Here is a 19,648-nt window from a genome sequence, read left to right as displayed (position 1 = left end):
AACTATGCGCTGAGTAAAGAAGTACTTCCTTTTGTCTGTCCTGAATCTTCCAACATTCAGCTTCTTTGATTGTCCACGAGTTCTAGTATTATGAGAGAGGGAGAAGAACTTTTCTCTATCCACTTTCTCAATGCCATGCATAATTTTATACACTTCTATCATGTCTCCTCTGACCCGCCTTTTCTCTAAACTAAAAAGCCCCAAATGCTGCAACCTTTCCTCGTAAGGGAGTCGCTCCATCCCCTTGATCATTCTGGTTGCCCTCTTCTGAACCTTTTCCAACTCTATAATATCCTTTTTGAGATGAGGCAACCAGAACTGTACACAGTATTCCAAATGCGGCCGCACCATAGATTTATACAACGGCATTATGATATCGGCTGTTTTATTTTCAATACCTTTCCTAATTATTGCTAGCATGGAATTTGCCTTTTTCACAGCTGCCGCACACTGGGTCGACATTTTCATCGTGCTGTCCACTACAACCCCGAGGTCTCTCTCCTGGTCGGTCACCGCCAGTTCAGACCCCATGAGCGTATATGTGAAATTCAGATTTTTTGCTCCAATATGCATAATTTTACACTTGTTTATATTGAATTGCATTTGCCATTTTTCTGCCCATTCACTCAGTTTGGAGAGGTCTTTTTGGAGCTCTTCACAATCCCTTTTTGTTTTAACAACCCTGAACAATTTAGTGTCATCAGCAAACTTGGCCACTTCACTGCTCACTCCTAATTCTAGGTCATTAATGAACAAGTTGAAAAGTACAGGTCCCAATACCGATCCTTGAGGGACTCCACTTTCTACAGCCCTCCATTGGGAGAAGTGTCCGTTTATTCCTACTCTCTGCTTTCTGCTTCTTAACCAATTCCTTATCCACAAGAGGACCTCTCCTCTTATTCCATGACTGCTAAGCTTCCTCAGAAGCCTTTGGTGAGGTACCTTGTCAAACGCTTTTTGAAAGTCTAAGTACACTATGTCCACTGGATCACCTCTATCTATATGCTTGTTGACACTCTCAAAGAATTCTAATAGGTTACTGAGACAGGACTTTCCCTTGCAGAAGCCATGCTGGCTCTGCTTCAGCAAGGCTTGTTCTTCTATGTGCTTCGTTAATCTAGCTTTAATAATACTTTCTACCAGTTTTCCAGGGACAGAAGTTAAGCTAACTGGCCTGTAATTTCCGGGATCCCCTCTGGATCCCTTTTTGAAGATTGGCGTTACATTTGCCACTTTCCAGTCCTCAGGCACGGAGGAGGACCCAAGGGACAAGTTACATATTTTAGTTAGCAGATCAGCAATTTCACATTTGAGTTCTTTGAGAATTCTCGGGTGGATGCCATCTGGGCCCGGTGATTTGTCAGTTTTTATATTGTCCATTAAGCTTAGAACTTCCTCTCTCGTTACCACTATTTGTCTCAGTTCCTCAGAATCCCTTCCTGCAAATGTTAGTTCAGGTTCAGGGATCTGCCCTATATCTTCCACTGTGAAGACAGATGCAAATAATTCATTTAGCTTCTCTGCAATCTCCTTATCGTTCTTTAGTACACCTTTGACTCCCTTATCATCCAAGGGTCCAATCGCCTCCCTAGATGGTCTCCTGCTTTAAATGTATTTATAGAATTTTTTGTTGTTGGTTTTTATGTTCTTAGCAATGTGCTCCTCAAATTCTTTTTTGGCATCCCTTATTGTCTTCTTGCATTTCTTTTGCCAGAGTTTGTGTTCTTTTTTATTTTCTTCATTTGGACAAGACTTCCATTTTCTGAAGGAAGACTTTTTGCCTCTAAGAACTTCCTTGACTTTGCTCGTTAACCATGCTGGCATCTTCTTGGTCCTGGCGGTACCTTTTCTGATCTGCGGTATGCACTCCAGTTGAGCTTCTAATATAGTGTTTTTAAACAACGTCCAAGCATTTTCGAGTGATGTGACCCTCTGGACTTTGTTTTTCAGCTTTCTTTTTACCAATCCCCTCATTTTTGTGAAGTTTCCTCTTTTGAAGTCAAATGTGACCGTGTTGGATTTTCTTGGCAATTGGCCATTTACATGTATGTTTAATTTAATAGCACTGTGGTCACTGCTCCCAATCGGTTCAACAACACTTACATCTTGCACCAGGTCCCGGTCCCCACTGAGGATTAAGTCCAGGGTTGCCGTCCCTCTGGTCGGTTCCATGACCAACTGATCTAGGGAATAGTCATTTAGAATATCTAGAAACTTTGCTTCTTTGTCATGACTGGAACACATATGCAGCCAGTCTATGTCCGGGTGTTGAAGTCACCCATTACTACCACATTTCCTAGTTTGGATGCTTCCTGAATTTCATATCTCATCTCAAGGTCTCCCTGAGCATTTTGATCAGGGGGACGATAGATCGTTCCCAGTATTAAGTCCCTCCTGGGGCATGGTATCACCACCCACAACGATTCTGTGGAGGAGTCCGCCTCTTTTGGGGTTTCGAGCTTGCTGGATTCAATGCCTTCTTTCACATATAGAGCAACTCCGCCACCAATACGTCCTTCCCTGTCCTTCCGATATAGTTTATATCCAGGGATAACCGTATCCCACTGGTTTTCTCCATTCCACCAGGTCTCCGTTATGCTCACTATATCAATGCTCTCCTCTAAGACCAAGCACTCCAGTTCTCCCATCTTGGTTCGCAGGCTCCTAGCATTAGCGTACAGGCACTTGTAAGCAGTGTCTCTCTTCAAGTGTCTTTGGCACTTGTGGTTAGGCCTGTGGTAATTTTGCTCTTCTGAATTTATATCCTGTGCCCCTACTCTCACAATGCCTACTTCTAGGCCTACCCCTTTTAAAATTTCATCATTTCTTTGGTTTTTATCCCAGGGGGGAGGTTTATTCCGAACCAGACCTTCCTTTCTTTCGGCCAAAGGCCCTCAAGGCGGCTTACAAAAAACACAAATATAAAAATACAATATAAAATACATCAATAATACAATACAATTTACAAAATACAATTTACAAAAGTTAAATAACTGCTCTTAGGCTAACAATGTAAGATGCACAACACATGAGGGAAAAGGGACAGGGAAGAACAAGGAGAAAAGCGCGCTCAGGCACCAGTTCTCAAATTACAGCTTTTAGGCAAAGGCTTGTGCTGCTTTTGCAAATGAAGTTGCAAAAGGCCTATTTCGGTCTCTTTTCAGATGCCTCTGAAAAGCTCACAAGTGTAACTTAACCGCCCCATGACTGAGCTGATCCGATGCTGATCCTAGAACAAGTTCTCTGCTTCTGATCGTGTTTGTAGTGAAACTGGGATGTGGAGCCTTGGGCAAAGTTCCCTGGTCAGGAGACATTTTCCAGTCAGGTGGGCCAGCAATGAGTGCCGGCTGCACTCAAACCTTTTGCCGCCAAGGTTTTCATCTTGGGGCCTTCAGCTCTTGTGCAGGAGTGCTCTTTCTCTGCCTGCCTCTCTCTCGCTTTTAGAGATAAATTCTTGGTCCTTGCGGTTACAGAAGGAGGTTTGAAAATGTGGTGGCAACTGATGTGAGAGGCTCCAAAGCCTTCAGCAGAGCTTTTCCTGAACCACCATTGCTGGAGCCCACCAGGTCTCAGTCCCCAAACCTGAGAAAGAGCAAACACTCATCAGGGAGCTGGGATTAACCTTGGCATCCTGCACATGCGCTGAACTCAGACCCAGCTCTTAACCACAAGCAAGATCCTGCCAGCCAGGAGCCCCTTTCTTTAGCTCTCTGTAATAGCTGTATATCCCGCCTTCACGGCAGCAGCACCCCCTACCTCCGCTCACCAGTGCAGGCAGCACAGAGTACCCTGCCCAGAGTCCAAGACACGAGACGGAGTCGAGGTTTGGTCTAATTCTTGTTTTATTAGTGTGATGGTTACATCCACAGCAGTGCACTTCATATTCCTGTCTACTAGTCTCTGCAGCGTGTGGGGAGAATTGACTCAGCACTGGAGTCTGGGAGGCACCTGCTTAATTAGGGAAGGCCTTCACCTGTAAATGACGGCTCCTTCAAAGTTCCACCCTCTGAAAGTCTCTCTTCTTGCACCTTCTCGCACGGGGGGCGAGCCTCCGACGGCCCATCCAACAGCGGGGCTTCGCTAGGTGACAGCGCGACCTCAGGGAGCGAAAAGCTGGTTGGCAGGGAAGTGTTTGAAGTGCCGGGCGGGGATTCCTGTCTGGGTGGAGTTGGCGTGTGCGAAGGGTCGCTTCCCAACGGTTCACGTGGGGAACTCGCAGACGGGGCTGGACCTGCCTCGATGGGGGTGCTGGCAGAGCCCCCCCTCCTTCAACGCCCCCAGGGACCTCGTCCTCATCTGACTCCTCTCCCTGATCTAACTCCCCTTGCGCTGGGGCGCAACACAGAGGGCCAGACCTGGGAGAATGCCTGGACTCCAGAAGCGTCCCCTTTAAGCCTCTCCAGGGAAAGGGGTGGAGCCGCCTGACCCAAGGGGAAGAATTGGTCTCTGCTGAGTTCCAGGCCTTTGTTGGAGCAGGTTGCCTGCTGGGAGCTACCCAAGGTCCTGCAAATCCACCTGGACCCTCGTCCTCCCTGCCACCTGCCTGGCTCAGCCACCCTCCGCTGTCAGTTGCGCCCAGCGGGCTCCAGTGGGCTCTCAGCCTCGGGGGGGACAGAGAGGGGTGTGCTGTAGGCAACCCAGGGACCTTCTGCAGCACTTGAGCCTGCCTCTCCCACAGCCAAGAGTCTGGGGGGATTTTTCGGTACCGGCAAGATACGCAACCCCTTTGGAGTGTCTGTCCCTGAGCGCCTGAAGCGTCCTGCCTTCCTTGTGGCCTTGCAAGGAGCAGATGCCTCAGATCTCCTGCCCCTCCATTTTCTCCCCTGAAAAGTCATCCAGCAGCCTGCCATTTGGGTTGATTGTGTGCCTGGGCTGGTCCTGAGGGTGTGGACTGGGGCCAGCCTCCCATTTCCCAGCTCCTACCCAGAAGCATGAGAGCACTCTTCAAGTACATGAAAGGTTGTCACACAGAGAAGGGCTGGGATCTCTTCTCAGTCGTTCCAGAGTGCAGGACACGGAATAATGGGCTCAACATCAGGAAAACCTTCCTAACTGTTAGAGCCATACGACAATGGAACCAGTGACCTAGAGAGGCAGTGGGCTCTCCGACACTGGAGGCCTTCAAGAGGCAGCTGAACAGCCATATGTTGGGAATGCTTTGATTTGGATTCCTGCATTGAGCAGGGGGTTGGACTCGATGGCCTTATAGGCCCCTTCCAACTCTACTATTCTATGATAAGTTCCTGCCCTGCTCAAAAGACGTGGAGCTCCTTGATGTTTTGAGCATGGAGATGGTCATCCCACGCGCTGTTCGGCCTGCCAAGTTGCTGTCCCTCTGGGAGGGGATTTCTGGGGCACAGGATGCCAGACGCTGAGTGTGCTGCGGCCTGTCTTTCAGGTGACCTTTGAGGATGTGGCCGTCTATTTCTTGCCAGAGGAGTGGGCGGAGCTGACAGTGTGGCAGAAGAGCCTGTACTGGGAAGTGATGAAGGAGAACCATGGCCTGGTGGCCTCGCTTGGTGAGGGTCCCCTCTGACAGCCACCTGTGGGGTGGGACAACCTGTTGGTCCTTTCTTGTACAAGACAGTTGGAGAGTCACATTCGCTCTCCAGAGGGCTGAGGACACCCCAAACGGGATACGCTGGCTGCGTGGGGAGGTGGAGATGGCGGACTCCCCCTTCCTTGCAAGTTTTCTTAGATAATCTGTTGGATCTCCTGCAGTTTTGATTCTTTCATGGTGGAGACACTCCCGTTCTCCCCCCTGCCCAGGTGAGAGCTCTGCTCCCAGTCTCGATCTGCAGCTCCACCTCTTCCTCTTCCACCTTTACAGGTTTCACTTTAGGCTCCAGCGTCCTCCCTGATGCTCACCTGAGCTAACCCTGGATTGGCACCAGCCATGTCCTTGAGTGCTCAGGGGCTGCCCTGCCGCACAATGTGGTGATGGTTTTAAAGGGGGATTAGACACTTTAACTGGGGGTGGGGAAGGGCTGTCGCCTCCCAGGCCATGACAATCACATGGAGCCTCCATGTTGTGAGGCAATCTACCTCTGAAGGTTGGGAGGGCTGTTGCTTTCTTGCTTTGCTGCTTAAGAGCTTCCACAAGCATCTCTGCCTCCCCGGGAGACTTGGGGCAGGGGTGGGGCTATGTGGGCCTTTGCTCTGGCCCAGCAACCAGGCTCTTCTTCATCGTCTTCAAAAAGAGGCCCCTTCCTGCCAGGTGGCAGAGAGAGACCATGGCCAAAGTGGCCCCCTCAGCCAGAGGTTGCAGATCTCCTCTGGCCATTGCCTCGGGGTCCCCAGCTAGGGGCTCTCCTTCCACTCCCACAGGTGATACCTCTTCTCTGTTCCTCTCCACGTGCCATGTCAGCCCCCCGTTGGCCCTCCAGGGCCCCCTTGCTTTGCCCTCCCCCTCCTCTGGCACAGGCTGTGACTCCTCCCCTTTCTCTCCCCCTCACGCACAGCATCTACGCACAAACACAAGCCGGAGGTCGTGTGCCGGATAGAACGAGGAGAGGAGTCCCTTCCTTCTGAGACGCCTCCGGAGGAGAAGCCAGAAGAGACTCTCCAAGCGCCCGCCAGCCCAGGTGAGCAATGCAGAGGGAGGAATGCCCCGTCAGAAGCCACAAACACTGCAGGTGCCGAACCTGCTGCCCTCTTTCTGGCTGAAAGGCCACCGGCTGGCAACCCAGCGGGGACAGAGCCTGCTCTGCAGCTGGGCTGGGCCAATAGCACATGCCACTCCTTCCCCGGCACTCCTGACTTCTCTATGGCCACAGGAGTCACCCGTTGAATGGGCAAGCTAGCTTGAGTTCTTGAGGGGGGGGTCCTGCTCCAGAGTAGAGGAACCCATAAGTCAGTCTCGAGCCAAAGCTGCCCCAGGGAGCCCTCAGATGGGGCCTGCTCCACCCACCTCCTCCTATGCGCCTTCTCTTGCTCTAACCCAGCACTCAGCATCAGAAACTCCCCCTCGCTGCTCCCCAAACTGTCTCAAGGTCCCTGGGCCAGTGAGCTGGGAGAACAAGCCGACTGAGAGGAGAGCTGAGCAGAGCTGGTGCCGGCAGGCCACCCCTGCCTTCCTCTGTCATCATTCAGACTCCTCCAAGTCATCCCAAGCCACACTGGCTCTTTCCTTTGGCAGGGGGGTGGGGGGGGCGGGGGGGCAGCACAGCTAGGCCCAAAGGCCTGCAGGTGCCTGGCCTGTTATGCCAACCAGGCAATGCAGGGGCAAAGCAACAGCAGAGCTAAGAGAGACCCAGGCTGTGTGCAAGACAAGCTCCAGCAGAACTACTGGATAGGTAAAGAAGCTCAAAAGTGCTTTGATGGTGGAGACCAGTTGTGTGGAGACACTCCATCACTAAACCCATCTGAAGCCGTCTTGACAGTTCGTGCTTCCAGCCAGGGAATCCTGGCAGTTGCAGTACGTGAAACCATGACCAGTCTTGAACAAAAGAATCTGTTCCCTCTCAAAACGGCGATTTCCAGGTTTCTTTGGGGCTAATCAGCCATCGCAACCGTTTGGAAGTGGTTTGAGCTTGTGATGCAGCTGCATCAGACTGGGAGCCTCTAATGTGCTGAGATGCCTTGGGTCAGACTTCTGAGCCCCACTGGCCTGGTTTAGGGGTCTTGGCCTGTGGGGTGCTTTATTTCATTAGCTGAGAAGTCCTCCGCAGGGAGAGAAATGCCTGGAAGCCTGCAAGCACAGCCCCCGCCTGCCCCCAAGGAGAGGGAGCAGGAGTTGCGATTCTTTGGCCTCCCCACTTCCCACCCCAAACTCAGATCCCTGGTCGACAGGCTCTAGGTGAACCAGGCTGGTAGAGGCAGGACTTGTCTCTAGTCCTCCTAGTGACAAGCCCACCCACTCCTCCCCCGAACCACAGTGGCCCCCAGTCTTGCCAAAGCAGCCCCAACCCTTAGAGAAGGGGTCACTCTGGGATGTCCCTGACCTCGTTCCATCCCTTTCCTTTAAAAACAGGCAGCTGCAATTCTGCACTGAAGCATTTTCTTCTTCTCCTGCTTCCTTAATTGACAGCTGCATTGCACGCACACCCCCTCGATAGGCGGGGCTGACATCCTCTCTCTCTCTCCCTCTCTCTCTCTCTGGACACAGCTGTTGGGGATAAAGTGGAGTTGGAGGTCAGGGGAATTGCAGCAGCAGAGCCGCCGGGCAGCCAGACTCATCCGGAAGACACAAGGGGAGAAGTGCTGGGTCCCCCCAGCCCTGGTGAGTGGCTCAGCAGTGCCAGTCTGGCTCCTGATCGGCTGGCAGGTGATGCCCCTGTGCCTGTTCTGACATGCCCCTTGGGGGGTCAGGGATGAGAGAGCCATCCTGGAGAGGATGGTAACAGACCATTGTGGCAGCTGGAAAGGGGACCTATGGTCAGCAGCACTGTGCCCCAACCCCCCTGCCTTTGGGGTGCCCCCCTCCCGTGTGAGGATGGCTCTTGGTGAAGCAGACTGGCCCGCTTAGCTTACCAGGAAAGGAATCCGTGAGTGGGGAAGAGACATGAGCTGTTGGCAAATACAGGGGTGCTATTTGGGTTGCAACTTCAGTCATAATGGTGAGTTTCCTCAGGGCCTATGAGGGTCTCTGCCTCCCTCTGGAGCAAGCAGCCTGTAGCTCTGAGGCGAGGTGGTCTGAAGGGGCCCAGTGCACAGTGTGCCGTGTAGGTTTTCACAGTGGGTCACGGTCACTGGACAGCCTGGGCCGCCCTGGGCTCCTCGCAGGAGGAAGGGCGGGATATAAATTTAAATAAACAAACCAACCTGCAAACGCCGGCACACATAGAGGAGGAAAAAGGGACTGTCTGGAGCCTGGAAGAAGGTTGCGCTGGTGTCCTTATACCCACCCACTTCTTCTTGGGCTTGCTGCCCATTTTCGGGCAAGGGATCTGAGCTTCCCAGCTCGGGGCTCTTCCCCTTTCCCAGCCCCTTCCTGTTTACCTGACCCTCCTCCTCTGCCCATCCCCAGTGGAGGCCAAGCCCTGCATCAAGCATGAAGAGACGTTGGAGGCCACCCGAGAGATGCCCACCCACAGCTGCAAGGACTGCGGCCGGAGTTTCCCTGAGCGGGATGCCCTGATCTCCCACGTCCTCCGCGTCCACTTCAGCGAGCGCGCCCTGCCCTGCCCGCAGTGTGGGAAGTTCTTTGGCAGCCCCAGCAGCCTGGCCGCCCACCAGAAGAGCCACCACCAGGAGCGTGTCTTCACCTGCGTCGACTGCAAGAGCAACTTCGTCTACGAAGAGCAGGAGGCAACCCGGATCCACGCCCAGCTGGCCCTGGGGAAGCTCTTCAAGTGCTTCAGCTGCAGCTGCAAGATTGCCGCCCTCCTCGCTGGGGACCAGAAGGCGGACATGCTGCAGAGCCCCCCCCACTTTGGGCAGCTGGACGCCACGTACTTCAGGTAAGGAGCCCCCCCCCCCGTTACAGGAAGAGGGGAGCTTGGCCCACGATGGGAGAGGGGGATTGTTCTTTACAACCACGGCACTGGGCATCAGTCACGAAGGGAAGTTGCATTTTGGTTTCATGGTTCCCACCCCCACAAAAGTGTCTGATCCTTTGCTAGAGCCCTTGGCTTAGGTGGTCAGGAATGGGCTCTCTTCCTTCTCCTCCCCTGCCCCCGCCTGGAGCATCCCAAAGGATCTGCTGTGGAGTTGGGTTCCCACTTCTGATTGGAGCTCCCAAGTGGAAACCGTCTCAGCAGGGCTTGGCATCTGGCCCCAAATGTAGAGTCCAAATGCAAACCCACTTGGCGAGGAGCAGTGAGAGGCTCCTGGTTGTTCCCTTGCAGCCGCTTTCCCTGCCCCTCCCCTGATGTGAGGATGGCTCACATTGTGCATGGCTGGGGGGGAAGTCCTTGTGGGTCAAGTTAGGATCCGTGGCACCCTAACATGGTCTGCAATCTGGAGGTTCTCCCTCCCTGGTGTAGACACTGCTGGGCTAGATGGCCCTCTGTTCCGAATTGGCTTCCTCTGTTCCTGTGTACATTAACAATCCCAGGCCACCCTCCCCCCCCCAAAAAAAGTCCCCTGATACCAACCCCCTTTTCTGCCCCTCCTTATCCCCAAGGCACGGGGAAGACATTTCTGGATTCCGTGCACGCACAACCCTTCCCCCAGGCACAAAGCAACATTTCCAACTTCTCACAGTCCCTTCCTTGGGGTGACTTCCTTCCAAGGTGGTGGGAGCTTCCTCCTGAGGAGAGCCCTTGAATCCTGCCTTACTACCGCCTCCCCTTCCCTTTCCTAGCCGCCAGAGAGCCCTGGAGCAGGTCCGCCAGCGAGCCGCTCACTGGACTATCTCGGAGACCAAAGCCTTTGTCGAGCTCTGGGGAGACGACCGCGTCCAGACGGCCCTTTACGACAACTACCGGAATGAGGTGCAGTACAAGCGCCTGGCAGACAAGATGGGGAAAATGGGCTTCCACCGCAACCTGGAACAGTGCCGGCAACGGGCCAAAGATCTGAGGCGTGGCTTCAAGGAGATCAAGGACGGCAACCTGCACTCCAACCGCGCCCGGCAGACGATGCCGTTCTTCTCCCTCCTGGACCGCTTCCTGCTGATGAGCCGGGGGCTGGTCATCCCCAAGGTGTGCATCAACAGAGCCAAGCAGAAGGGCCGGAAGGACAGGAGTCGGCGGGAGGAGCCCCACGGCGAGCAGCCCTTTATGCTCCTCCTGCCCCCTGAAAGACCTGACTCCCACGAGCTGCATCTCCCGGACCAGGACCCTTATGTCCATGCACTGGCACTTCCTGACCACCAGCGGCAGCGGCGCCACTCAGGCCACTATCGCCAGGGTGCAGGCCTGCCTGACTACCAACTGCAGCCACCTGACCAAAACCTACCTGCACATGCGATGGAGGTGCCCGGCTACCAGGAGGAAAGCCCACCTACCCACCCCCTGGGACTTGCTGACTTCCCGCTACGGCTGCCAGACCAAGACGCCTCTCTGGTCATGGAATCATGTCGGCTGTCCAGTCACAGACAGCGCCAGGATATAGTCCTGACCCCCATCAATGGGCTTTCAGCCGCCAGCAACCTCTGGCCAGAGATCTCCACCATCTCCCCTTCAGAGCGCCTCACCGGTGTTGCAGCCCAGGGAAATGCACAGAGTAAGTATGGCTTCCAATCTTTACACACACCATACCGGTGCTGAATTAGGTGCACAAGGTATCCATTCGCTATCAAGCCAAGTTCAAGGTTTTGTTGTTGACATTTAAAGCCCTGTACTTGAGCCCATTATTCCGTGTCCTGCACTCTGGGACGATTGAGAAGAGATCCCAGCCCTCCTCTATGTGGCAACCTTTCGAGTACTTGAAGAGTGCTATCATACCTCCCCTCAGTCTTCTCTTCTCCAGGCTTCTCCATGCAGCCTCTGGAATGCTCTCCCTTGAGTAATTTGGGAGGCGGAGACAAAAAGCGTCTTTTCTCAATTTTGTTTGTTTTATTCATTGTTCAGTTCTATTTGTGATACACAGTTGTCTTTTTTTTAATCTAGTTTTTAGGAAATGTTTGTATTTTATTGCTTTTATGCAAATCATGTAGAGTTTTTCTTACTATATTAAGTGGTATAAATGTTTAATTAATAATGCAGGAGTGCAGGAGGCGAAATAAGGGGCTCAAGTTGCAGGAAGCCGGATTTCGGCTGGACATCAGGAGAAACTTCCTAACTGTTAGAGCGGTATGATAATGGAGCCAATGACCTTGGGAGGTGGTGGGCTCTCCGACACTGGAGGTATTCGAGAGGCAGCTGGACAGCCGCCTGTCAGGGATGCTTTGATTTGGATTCCTGCATTGAGCAGGGGGTTGGACTGGATGGCCTTACAGGCCCCTTCCAACTCTACGATCCTATGAAATATATTTTTGTGCAGCTCATCAGAGGTTCCAGAACAATTTACAAAAACAAGATAAAGTGCATCAATAAAATATTAAAAGCCAACATCTCTTTCTCCTTTTCTTCCTGACTATCAGTGTGGCACCCTGGGAAGGCCCCAAGTTCGTCTGCAAAACGGATGCGTGATCTCCGGTTGCGCCGCAGAAGGCAGCGGGCTGCCATGGCCCGCGTGTTGCTGGGGGCCAATTACCGCCCAAATGACCGGACAGTGTGGAGCAAGACACAGAAGACAGACTGGTGGGACAACCTGGTTGCTGGTCAGCCTGATGATGGGGAGTGGATCCGCTACTTCCGCATGTCCCGGGAGGCGGTGCTGGACCTGGTGGAGAAGTTGCGCCCGGTGCTGCAGCGTGAGGACACCAACATGCGTGCCGCTATCCCTGTGGACAAGCGCGTTGCCCTCACGCTCTGGAAGCTTGCCACCTCGGACAGCTACAGGTCTGTTGCCAACCAGTTCGGTGTGGGTGTGTCAACGGCATCGGTCATTGTTATGGAAGTGTGTGAAGCCATTCACGATGTGCTCCTGAAGCATGTGGTGCAGCTTGGGGACGCACAGGCTGTCATGGATGGCTTTGAAAGGGTTGGCTTCCCCAACTGCATTGGGGTTGTAGACGAGACCCACATTCCCATCTTATGCTCACCACACGGAGCTTCCGCATACATCAATGGGAAAGGGCTGGTCTCTATGGTCCTGCAAGCCCTGGTGGACAGCTCAGGACGGTTCATGGACGTGTACGCAGGGTGGTCTGGTGGAATGCAGGATTCTGGGTTGCCATGGGGTTCCCCTCTCTTTGAGCGAATGGAGAAAGGTGCTTTTGGTCCTCAGACCACCACAGAGATTGAAGGGCTCTCCATGAGTCCTGTCCTGCTTGGGGGCCCTGCTTGCCCCTTGAGACCATGGCTTATGAAGCCCTACCCCAGTGCCTCCAGTGGGCCTCGGGAACACTTCAATCTGCTCTTGAGCAAGTGCCGCGTGGCTGTGACGTACGCCTTTGAGAGGCTGAAAGGGCGCTGGCGGTGTCTTCTCAAGCGCCTGGATGTGGCGGAGAAAAACGTCCCTCTGGTTATCATCGCCTGCTGCATCCTGCACAATATCTGTGAGAGCAGAAACGAGGCCATGCAGGAGGGCTGGGAGGAGGGCATGGACTATGCTGACCTGCCCTCTGCGGCCTCTGAGAGCCACATGGACGGCTTCTCGGACGCGGAAGAGATGGGCGAAGCACATGGCATCCGGGAGGCTTACTGTGCTTTCTTTGAGAAGAGGCGGCGGCAGGAGGAGCAGCTGTGAGTGGCGGAGAGGAGGTGCTGTGTGTGTGTGTGTTGTGTGCTAACACACCTTTTAAAATGTTGGCGTCACTAGGAAGGGGAGGGGTGGGGACAGGAGCCCGGCAATCTCAGGTTACAATCCCCTTCGGTGGTGTTGTTGCTTCACATGGGAAAAACGACCACATCCTCACCTCAGTGAAGTACACCTTTTACCAGTTGCACTGTTTTTGACCTTTTATAAACCTTTTATAAAATCTGCTTGGTTTTCATCCTGAACCTCAATAAACCCTCTGCTTCTTGGAAAGAGTCCATGGTTGCCTTAAATCTACTGCCCTGTGAGGTCTGTCATGAAGAGGCAGTTTCAGTGAAGGCAGCGAGATCTTGCAGGGCTCCCGAGACTTTGGCTGGATCAGGTAGAGGGACACAGCAGCCCCTTCTAACTGCAAAATGTGGGCTACAGCAGGGAATGAAATAGACAGGAAGAGTGAAAACAGATGAGGTATGGGGGAAGGGCCCCCAAGACTGTGGGGGGAGAGGGAAAGCAGTAGGAAAAGCTGTGCTGCCTTTGAGGGACTGTCCCTTCTTGGGACTCTTGCCCAACTGCCGTATGTTTCCTTGTGCCACTGGGAACTGCCCCCTTTCCCTAGCGCCTCTCGCTTGAATGAATGAGACTTGGAGGGAGAAAGGGTGGCTGGGTAAGGAGAGTGCCTCCCCATCCATGTTTCAGTTTCCCAGGAATGCATCTGCACCCTTCCTCAGGCGAGGCCCACTGCTCTTCTGCCGCTTCACATCATGGTCATCTGGCCCAGGGTTTGGAGAGGATTCTTGCCAGAGGTCTGTCCCCGCACCCATAGCGCTCTTCAAGAGTAGGGGTGGCTAACCTGTTGCTCTCCAGATGTTGCTGGACTATAGCTCCAATTGTCCAGGACCTGACTATGCTGCCTGAATGTCTAACATCTGGAGGGCCACTGCTTCGCCACCCTGTTGTAGAGCAGGAGAGGAACTAGAGTTCCACAAGAGCAGGAGGGCTTCTCTCCCCCCTGCTGCCAAATTAATCTAACAAGTGGGGCTTCTCTCTGCTTCATTCATTTCAGTGATTCCTGTCTTACCTTTCTGCTGAAGCCACTTGCAGATTGACTGGAGAGTGCCTTGGAGCATGTGTGGGATGCCTTTCCTTCAATAATTATAAGGATTCATTCATACCTTACACATCCACTGTGAGCATCCCAGTGATTCTCAACAAGCCACAGAGCAGTCTTGATGTGGGACACAGTAGGGTGGCCAGAGGGACATGCAGGGCATTTTCAAGGAACGTGGTGCATTGCAAATAAGATGCTAGAAACCAATTTCTGCCTCAGCAGCCTGACTTGGGAAAAGAGCAATCGCTCTGTTATCCTGGCTTTGACTAAACAAGCCCAAAAAAGCAAATGATCTCTGGGTTTGGGCGGAGAGTAGCCTGGGTAAGAATCCAGCTCTTCTCTTGCCAGCAGATAGGATGCCAGATGTGGGTCCTGTACCTTTTGATCATGATCTAAAGGAATCGTTTTGGCTTGTCATGCAAGGGTGAGGATAGCTCCCCTGCCAAAATTCCCTCCCAGACAAGGTACAGGAGCTCAGCTGCCCTTTTGCTTCTGACAGCTTCTCCAGCTACAGGTCTCTCCAAGGTCTCCTGTGGCCAGGTACCAAGGATCTCTTAAGGCTGTAATCCAGTGTACACTTACTTGAAATGCAGCAAGCCTTACCTTTGAGGAAATGTGCATAGGATTGGGTTGTCCCAGCTATTTCCGCTGCATGACAGGTGAGCTTTCTTGAGTCGAGGTACTAACTCAAGCCAGTGGTCTCTGCCTTTGAACTTGGGTTGAGACCACAGGAAAGACGTGACAACAGAGTGGCACTAGGGCACCTACACTTCGTCGTCAGGAGCTGACGGGGCAGAGTGAGGGCTCAGACACCCTCTCACCATTCTGTTCCCCTCCCTCATTTTCATCCCTTTACCAACGTCAACCCTGAGCTCACTGCAGCCAGAAAGAGAAAATGGGAATACGGAGTGCACTGCCTGCTCAGCTCCTCTCGGGGTGAAGAGCACAGCTCTCCTTGCTCAACATTGGAAGCAGCAGACATCCAAGGAGCTTCTCGTAATGTTGGTTCCAAAGAAAAAACAACAGATAAGACCTCTTCCCTCTAACTCTATTGTTCAACGATTCTTTGACTGTACCCACCCAATGTTTACCTCTCCCCTCCTTCAAGGCATGGTGACAATAACTTCATTGCAGTTTAAAATCTTTTATCAGTGTAATGTTAACTGATTGTTGCACCAATCACTTGGATAGGTCTCAACAAGATGGATGGGTTGTTCTGCCACGGATAGTTAAGACAAAGCACTCTCTCAGCAGCCAAAAGTACTGCTGGGGTTCAACCAACTCTACCATTAACTGACCACCACCAAGGCTTCCCTAGATACCCTTAGCGAGTCATCTTAATACCAGTTAAGTTGGTCATATTTCCCCGATATGCACAACCAGCAAAGAAAAATCACAACTAGCCGGAGGGCGTGCAGAACAGTCACGGTCAAGGATTGGAGGGAGTTGATAGCGAGCGAGCAACGTCTTTTAAGAAATACGAGCTGCGCTGCTTGCAGGGGGCAACGGCAGCGTTATGCCCAAGGAGACCTGCCCTCCTCCGAAGGCAAACTGAGTGAAAGCTCCCCCTCAAGCTCAGCAGGGAGATGGGTGGGCACCCAGCAGCATCTTTATGTGAATGATGGATAATCAAAGTTAAAACCAAAACTGGCCGGGATTCTTCCACAAAACTTGGCCTCGTGTTTTTCCAAGACAACACAATCCTGGCAAACTGGGTGATCTCTAAGCCTCCTAAGTAGCTTATATTTATTTATTTTTATTTAATTTATTGGATTTACGTCCCACTTGTTCTCCAATGAGCTCAAGGTGGAGAGTACCCCCATCACATAAGCATGGATAGTCTGGAAGCCAGCAAGGCTATCGCCTTACAGAATGAAGGATTCTAATAATACCATTCAATCTTCCATCACTTTTTTCACACTTGTGTATCTTCGATGTCATCTTAACATTGTATGGTGAAGGGTAAGTGGAGTCTGTGCACTGTGGGGAAAGGGCCAATGGCTTGTGAGTCCCCCCCCCCATATTAAACACACACACCCCTGGTCACATAATATGAATGCAGCCTTACAGCTGCTGCAGTGGGGGTAGGGAGACACCTAGCTGTGACCTCAGTTCCTCTGGGCTCTTTCGCCTCCTGCCAGCAACTGAGAGCAACAAAAGCCAGTGAGTCGTTAGGTGTGGGGAACCTTTGGCCCTCCAGGTGTTGCTGAGCCACAACGCCCATCATCATTGGCCATGCTTGCAATACCTGGAGGGCTAAAGGTTTGCCGCTCCTCCTTTAGACTACCTGTTGTCAAGCAATGGAAGCCACTGCAGAGGCCTTGCTAAGAGTTGCCACTGCAAAGGAGAAAGTTGCTTATTAGCATAACGAGATGCCACACTGTGCTGTGCTGATCTAGTTTCCTCCCAGGTGATCCCAAGAAATCCTTCCAGCCCAGTCAAGATTCCAGGGTGTGTGTCTTGGACTCATCAACGACAATATTTGGGAGAGCTATTGCAGGAGAGACCGAGTGTGAAAATGTGCCAAGACAAATGTATGTTTAGCACTTTTGGAGGAGTGTGTGGGTTTGAAATGAGTGGTCCAAAAGACTGGTGCAGGGATGCCTCCATCACACTTTTTATTCAGAGCCAGCAAATCCTTTCCCCCTCCCCTCCATGCCATGGTATCCTTTGTGTTCACTTGGCATTCTGCGTCCACCATTTGTACATATACAAAGACAGGAGGAGGATGGGAAAGGCATGCTCAGACTCGTTGATCCAGGAGCTAGCTGCCCGGAGAACCCCCAACTGGCAAGGCGCTGGCACGCTCAAGCCAAGACTCCAGAGATGCAACTCCTAGGAGAGACGGCCTGACATGCTCCTTCGCTGCTGTGCATGTATATCCCTGGAAGCTACTTGGAGACAGCCGGCTGTGGGCTCAGCTGGCTCCAGACGTTGCATAAGCAGCGCTCATTTCTTCTGGACGTGAGCACAGTCGTACTTGCCCCGCACGATCTTGAGCTTGACCCCCGGCAAGTCCTGGGTCCTCCCACCCTCCACCAGGACAATGTTGTGCTCCTGCAGGTTGTGTCCTTCTCCCGGGATGAAGCAGATGACCTCCTTGCCGTTGCTGAGCCGCACGCGGGCACACTTGCGGTTGGCCGAGTTGGGTTTTTTGGGCTTGCGGATCATGGTCTTCAGAACCACCCCTTTGAGCTGGGGGCAGCCACCCAAGGGGCCAGGCTTGGGTGGAGGCCTCTTGGGCGGGCCTTTGCGGTGCATCTGGTTGAGGGTGGCCATGGTGCGGCTCGGTGGCTGCTGTGCCAGCCAGGATGATGGGAGGAGGCTGTGAGAGACGGCGGCAGCTCCTGACGGAAGAAGACAAGGTTATCTGAGGGCACCCTTGGACTACCCCCCCCCCCGAAAAAAGAAAACCTCCTTGAGGTACTATTTGCAAGCAGATCCTTGCGGAGTCTCCCGTTCCCTCTCCTTCGTCGCAAGCTTGACATTTTGAGCGGCGAGCCCCCCTCCCCCCAGCACAGCGGGCTCCATTTGTTAGCGGCCCAACGGAGCGCCCAAGTCCCGGGTCCGTCTCGCCCCCCGTCCCGCCCTTAAGCCCAGAAGTGCGGAGGAGGCGGCTCCTTGCTCGGCCTCCCCAGCGGCATATTCGTACCCCAGCGCAGAGGAGACGCCAGCGCCCTCAGCAACCCGGCGCAAGCCATCCTGGGCGTGGGCGCGCCGCTCTCCCGCACGCCGAGCCCTGCAGGAAGGAAGGAAGGACATCAGCGGAGGCGGGAGCCTTCTTCAGGCCGAGGGCCGCACTGCCTCCTCCGCAGCCTCGTGAGGGCCAGGCGCCAGAGGCCGAAGCGGGCAGGGCAAGGGCTTTCACCCCGCGCGGGAGGCCCGGTACTGCCCAGACCCTTCCTCGAGGCCCCGCAGAGGTCAAGGGCGCGTCTTGCCGGCCAAAACACCCCCGGAGGGCGCCGCCGCCGCGCAGAGCCAGTGAGAGGCGAGGCCTGGCTGGGGAGGGTGCCCAGGGCCGGGTCGAGAGGCGTGAAGGGCCGCATGTCTTCCCCGCCCCCGCCTCGGCCTGCGGTGGCCGGAGGCGAACGTAAGGCAGCCTACCCCGAGAGCCCACTTTGCTCGGCCTCCACTTGCAGGGCCACCCCCCCAGCTGTTCCGCCTCCGCGGGCAAGTAGAGCCTCCCGCCTCACCTGCAGTCTACCCCAGGCGGGACAGGCTTCACCCGCAGATGCCGGCCTGCCCGGGAGGGGGGAGAGGACTGAGGGCCTCACTTCACGGAAGTCCCGCCATTTCGACCCCGGCGAGGAAGGAGGGAGCGGGGAAAGTGCAGGCCGCCTCTTCCGGTTGGCCAGGGGAACTACCTGCCCTTCCGATTGGGAGTGAGCGCGGGCGGTAGGCAGGGACAAGGCCGTCATGTCATTGGGCAAGGCGGCTGTCAATCTTCCAACTGTGGCAGTGTGGTCGCCAAAGAAGAGTCCGAGACGCTCTACGGTGATTGGTCGAAGGAGGGCCGGAGGCGGGACAAAGCCTTAAACCAAAGGACTGGCTTTCCGGAGGGGCCGCCTCCGTCAGTCGCAGCAAAGGCGACGGAGAGACCCCTTGTGGCACCTCAAAGACGGCCAGCAACAAAGGCACTTTTCCTTCCCGGGCTTCCTGTTACCTGGGCAACGCGCTTCCGCCTCCTGAGTAGCGGAAGTCAGTAGCCAGGACTTCCGGTGCTGAATGAAAGCCGCGATCGCAGTCAATGAGGTCGCTTCGCCCGGACATCTCTATGGCGAAAGCCGTTACCCAGTCGGATTTGTCCTCAAGAGCGGAAGTGCTCATAGGGACCAAGGTTCTCTTCCTTCCATGTTAGCAAGCAGTTCCACCATAGAGTTTAGTGGAGCCCGTCTGTCCCTAGGCGCATGCGCAGTTTTCTGGTCCGGCTGTAGAGATTTAAAAAGTAGAGGAGGGAGCGGCATATTGTCTGAATAAGCGACTTCCGGGTTCTCAGCCAGGTGGAGGACGAGGCGGAGCAATCTCCGATGTGGGGCTAGCTGTGATGGGGCTCCCGGGGGGACGGGGACGGAGGGATATAATGCCACGACCTCTCTCTGCCATTGAGAGGAGGATTTCTCCAACAGTTCCCAACAGGATCTTTGTCGTCAGGCAGGAGTTCAGCAGGTGAAGCTTTTCCCATCCTTGGAGCTCCACCTGGCCGTTGTTTTGTCTGAAGGCAAGTGGCAGTTGTCAAGGCCCAGCAGGGCCAGTAGATGCCGAAACCTTGCCCACCTGCTCAGGCACAGGACCACAAGGGCTAATTTGTAAAGCCTACCCCACTTCACCCCCACAACCAGCCAACAAATCAGT

The 19,648-nt window shown here is 53.9% G+C and overlaps 2 protein-coding genes across 4 annotated transcripts in view; one reads left to right on the top strand and one right to left on the bottom strand.

Moving 5' to 3' along the window:
* Nucleotides 1–13,463, top strand: part of LOC133364856 (uncharacterized) — a 42,353-nt gene extending 28,890 nt beyond the window's left edge. For all 3 annotated transcript variants that reach the window (XM_061585742.1, XM_061585743.1, XM_061585741.1), the window contains 6 exons: nt 5,399–5,519; nt 6,462–6,584; nt 8,108–8,221; nt 8,969–9,401; nt 10,247–11,109; nt 11,969–13,463. In XM_061585742.1, the coding sequence (XP_061441726.1) occupies nt 5,399–5,519; nt 6,462–6,584; nt 8,108–8,221; nt 8,969–9,401; nt 10,247–11,109; nt 11,969–13,179 (2,865 nt within the window). In that variant the 3' untranslated portion in view covers nt 13,180–13,463. The remainder of the gene's footprint in view (nt 1–5,398; nt 5,520–6,461; nt 6,585–8,107; nt 8,222–8,968; nt 9,402–10,246; nt 11,110–11,968) is intronic.
* Nucleotides 13,464–16,891: 3,428 nt separating this feature from the next.
* Nucleotides 16,892–18,897, bottom strand: MRPS12 (mitochondrial ribosomal protein S12). Its single transcript, XM_061587239.1, has 3 exons — nt 18,490–18,897; nt 17,949–18,035; nt 16,892–17,643 (listed from the first exon to the last, which is right to left on the bottom strand). Exons 2-3 carry the CDS (start codon nt 17,995–17,997, stop codon nt 17,246–17,248), a joined length of 447 nt encoding a protein of 148 aa, XP_061443223.1. The 5' UTR covers nt 17,998–18,035; nt 18,490–18,897; the 3' UTR covers nt 16,892–17,245.
* Between the last annotated feature and the right edge of the window lie 751 nt (nt 18,898–19,648).

Source organism: Rhineura floridana, chromosome 10, assembly GCF_030035675.1.
Source record: "Rhineura floridana isolate rRhiFlo1 chromosome 10, rRhiFlo1.hap2, whole genome shotgun sequence".
Classification (NCBI taxonomy): domain Eukaryota; kingdom Metazoa; phylum Chordata; class Lepidosauria; order Squamata; family Rhineuridae; genus Rhineura; species Rhineura floridana.
This window is presented reverse-complemented; position numbering and strand designations above follow the sequence as displayed.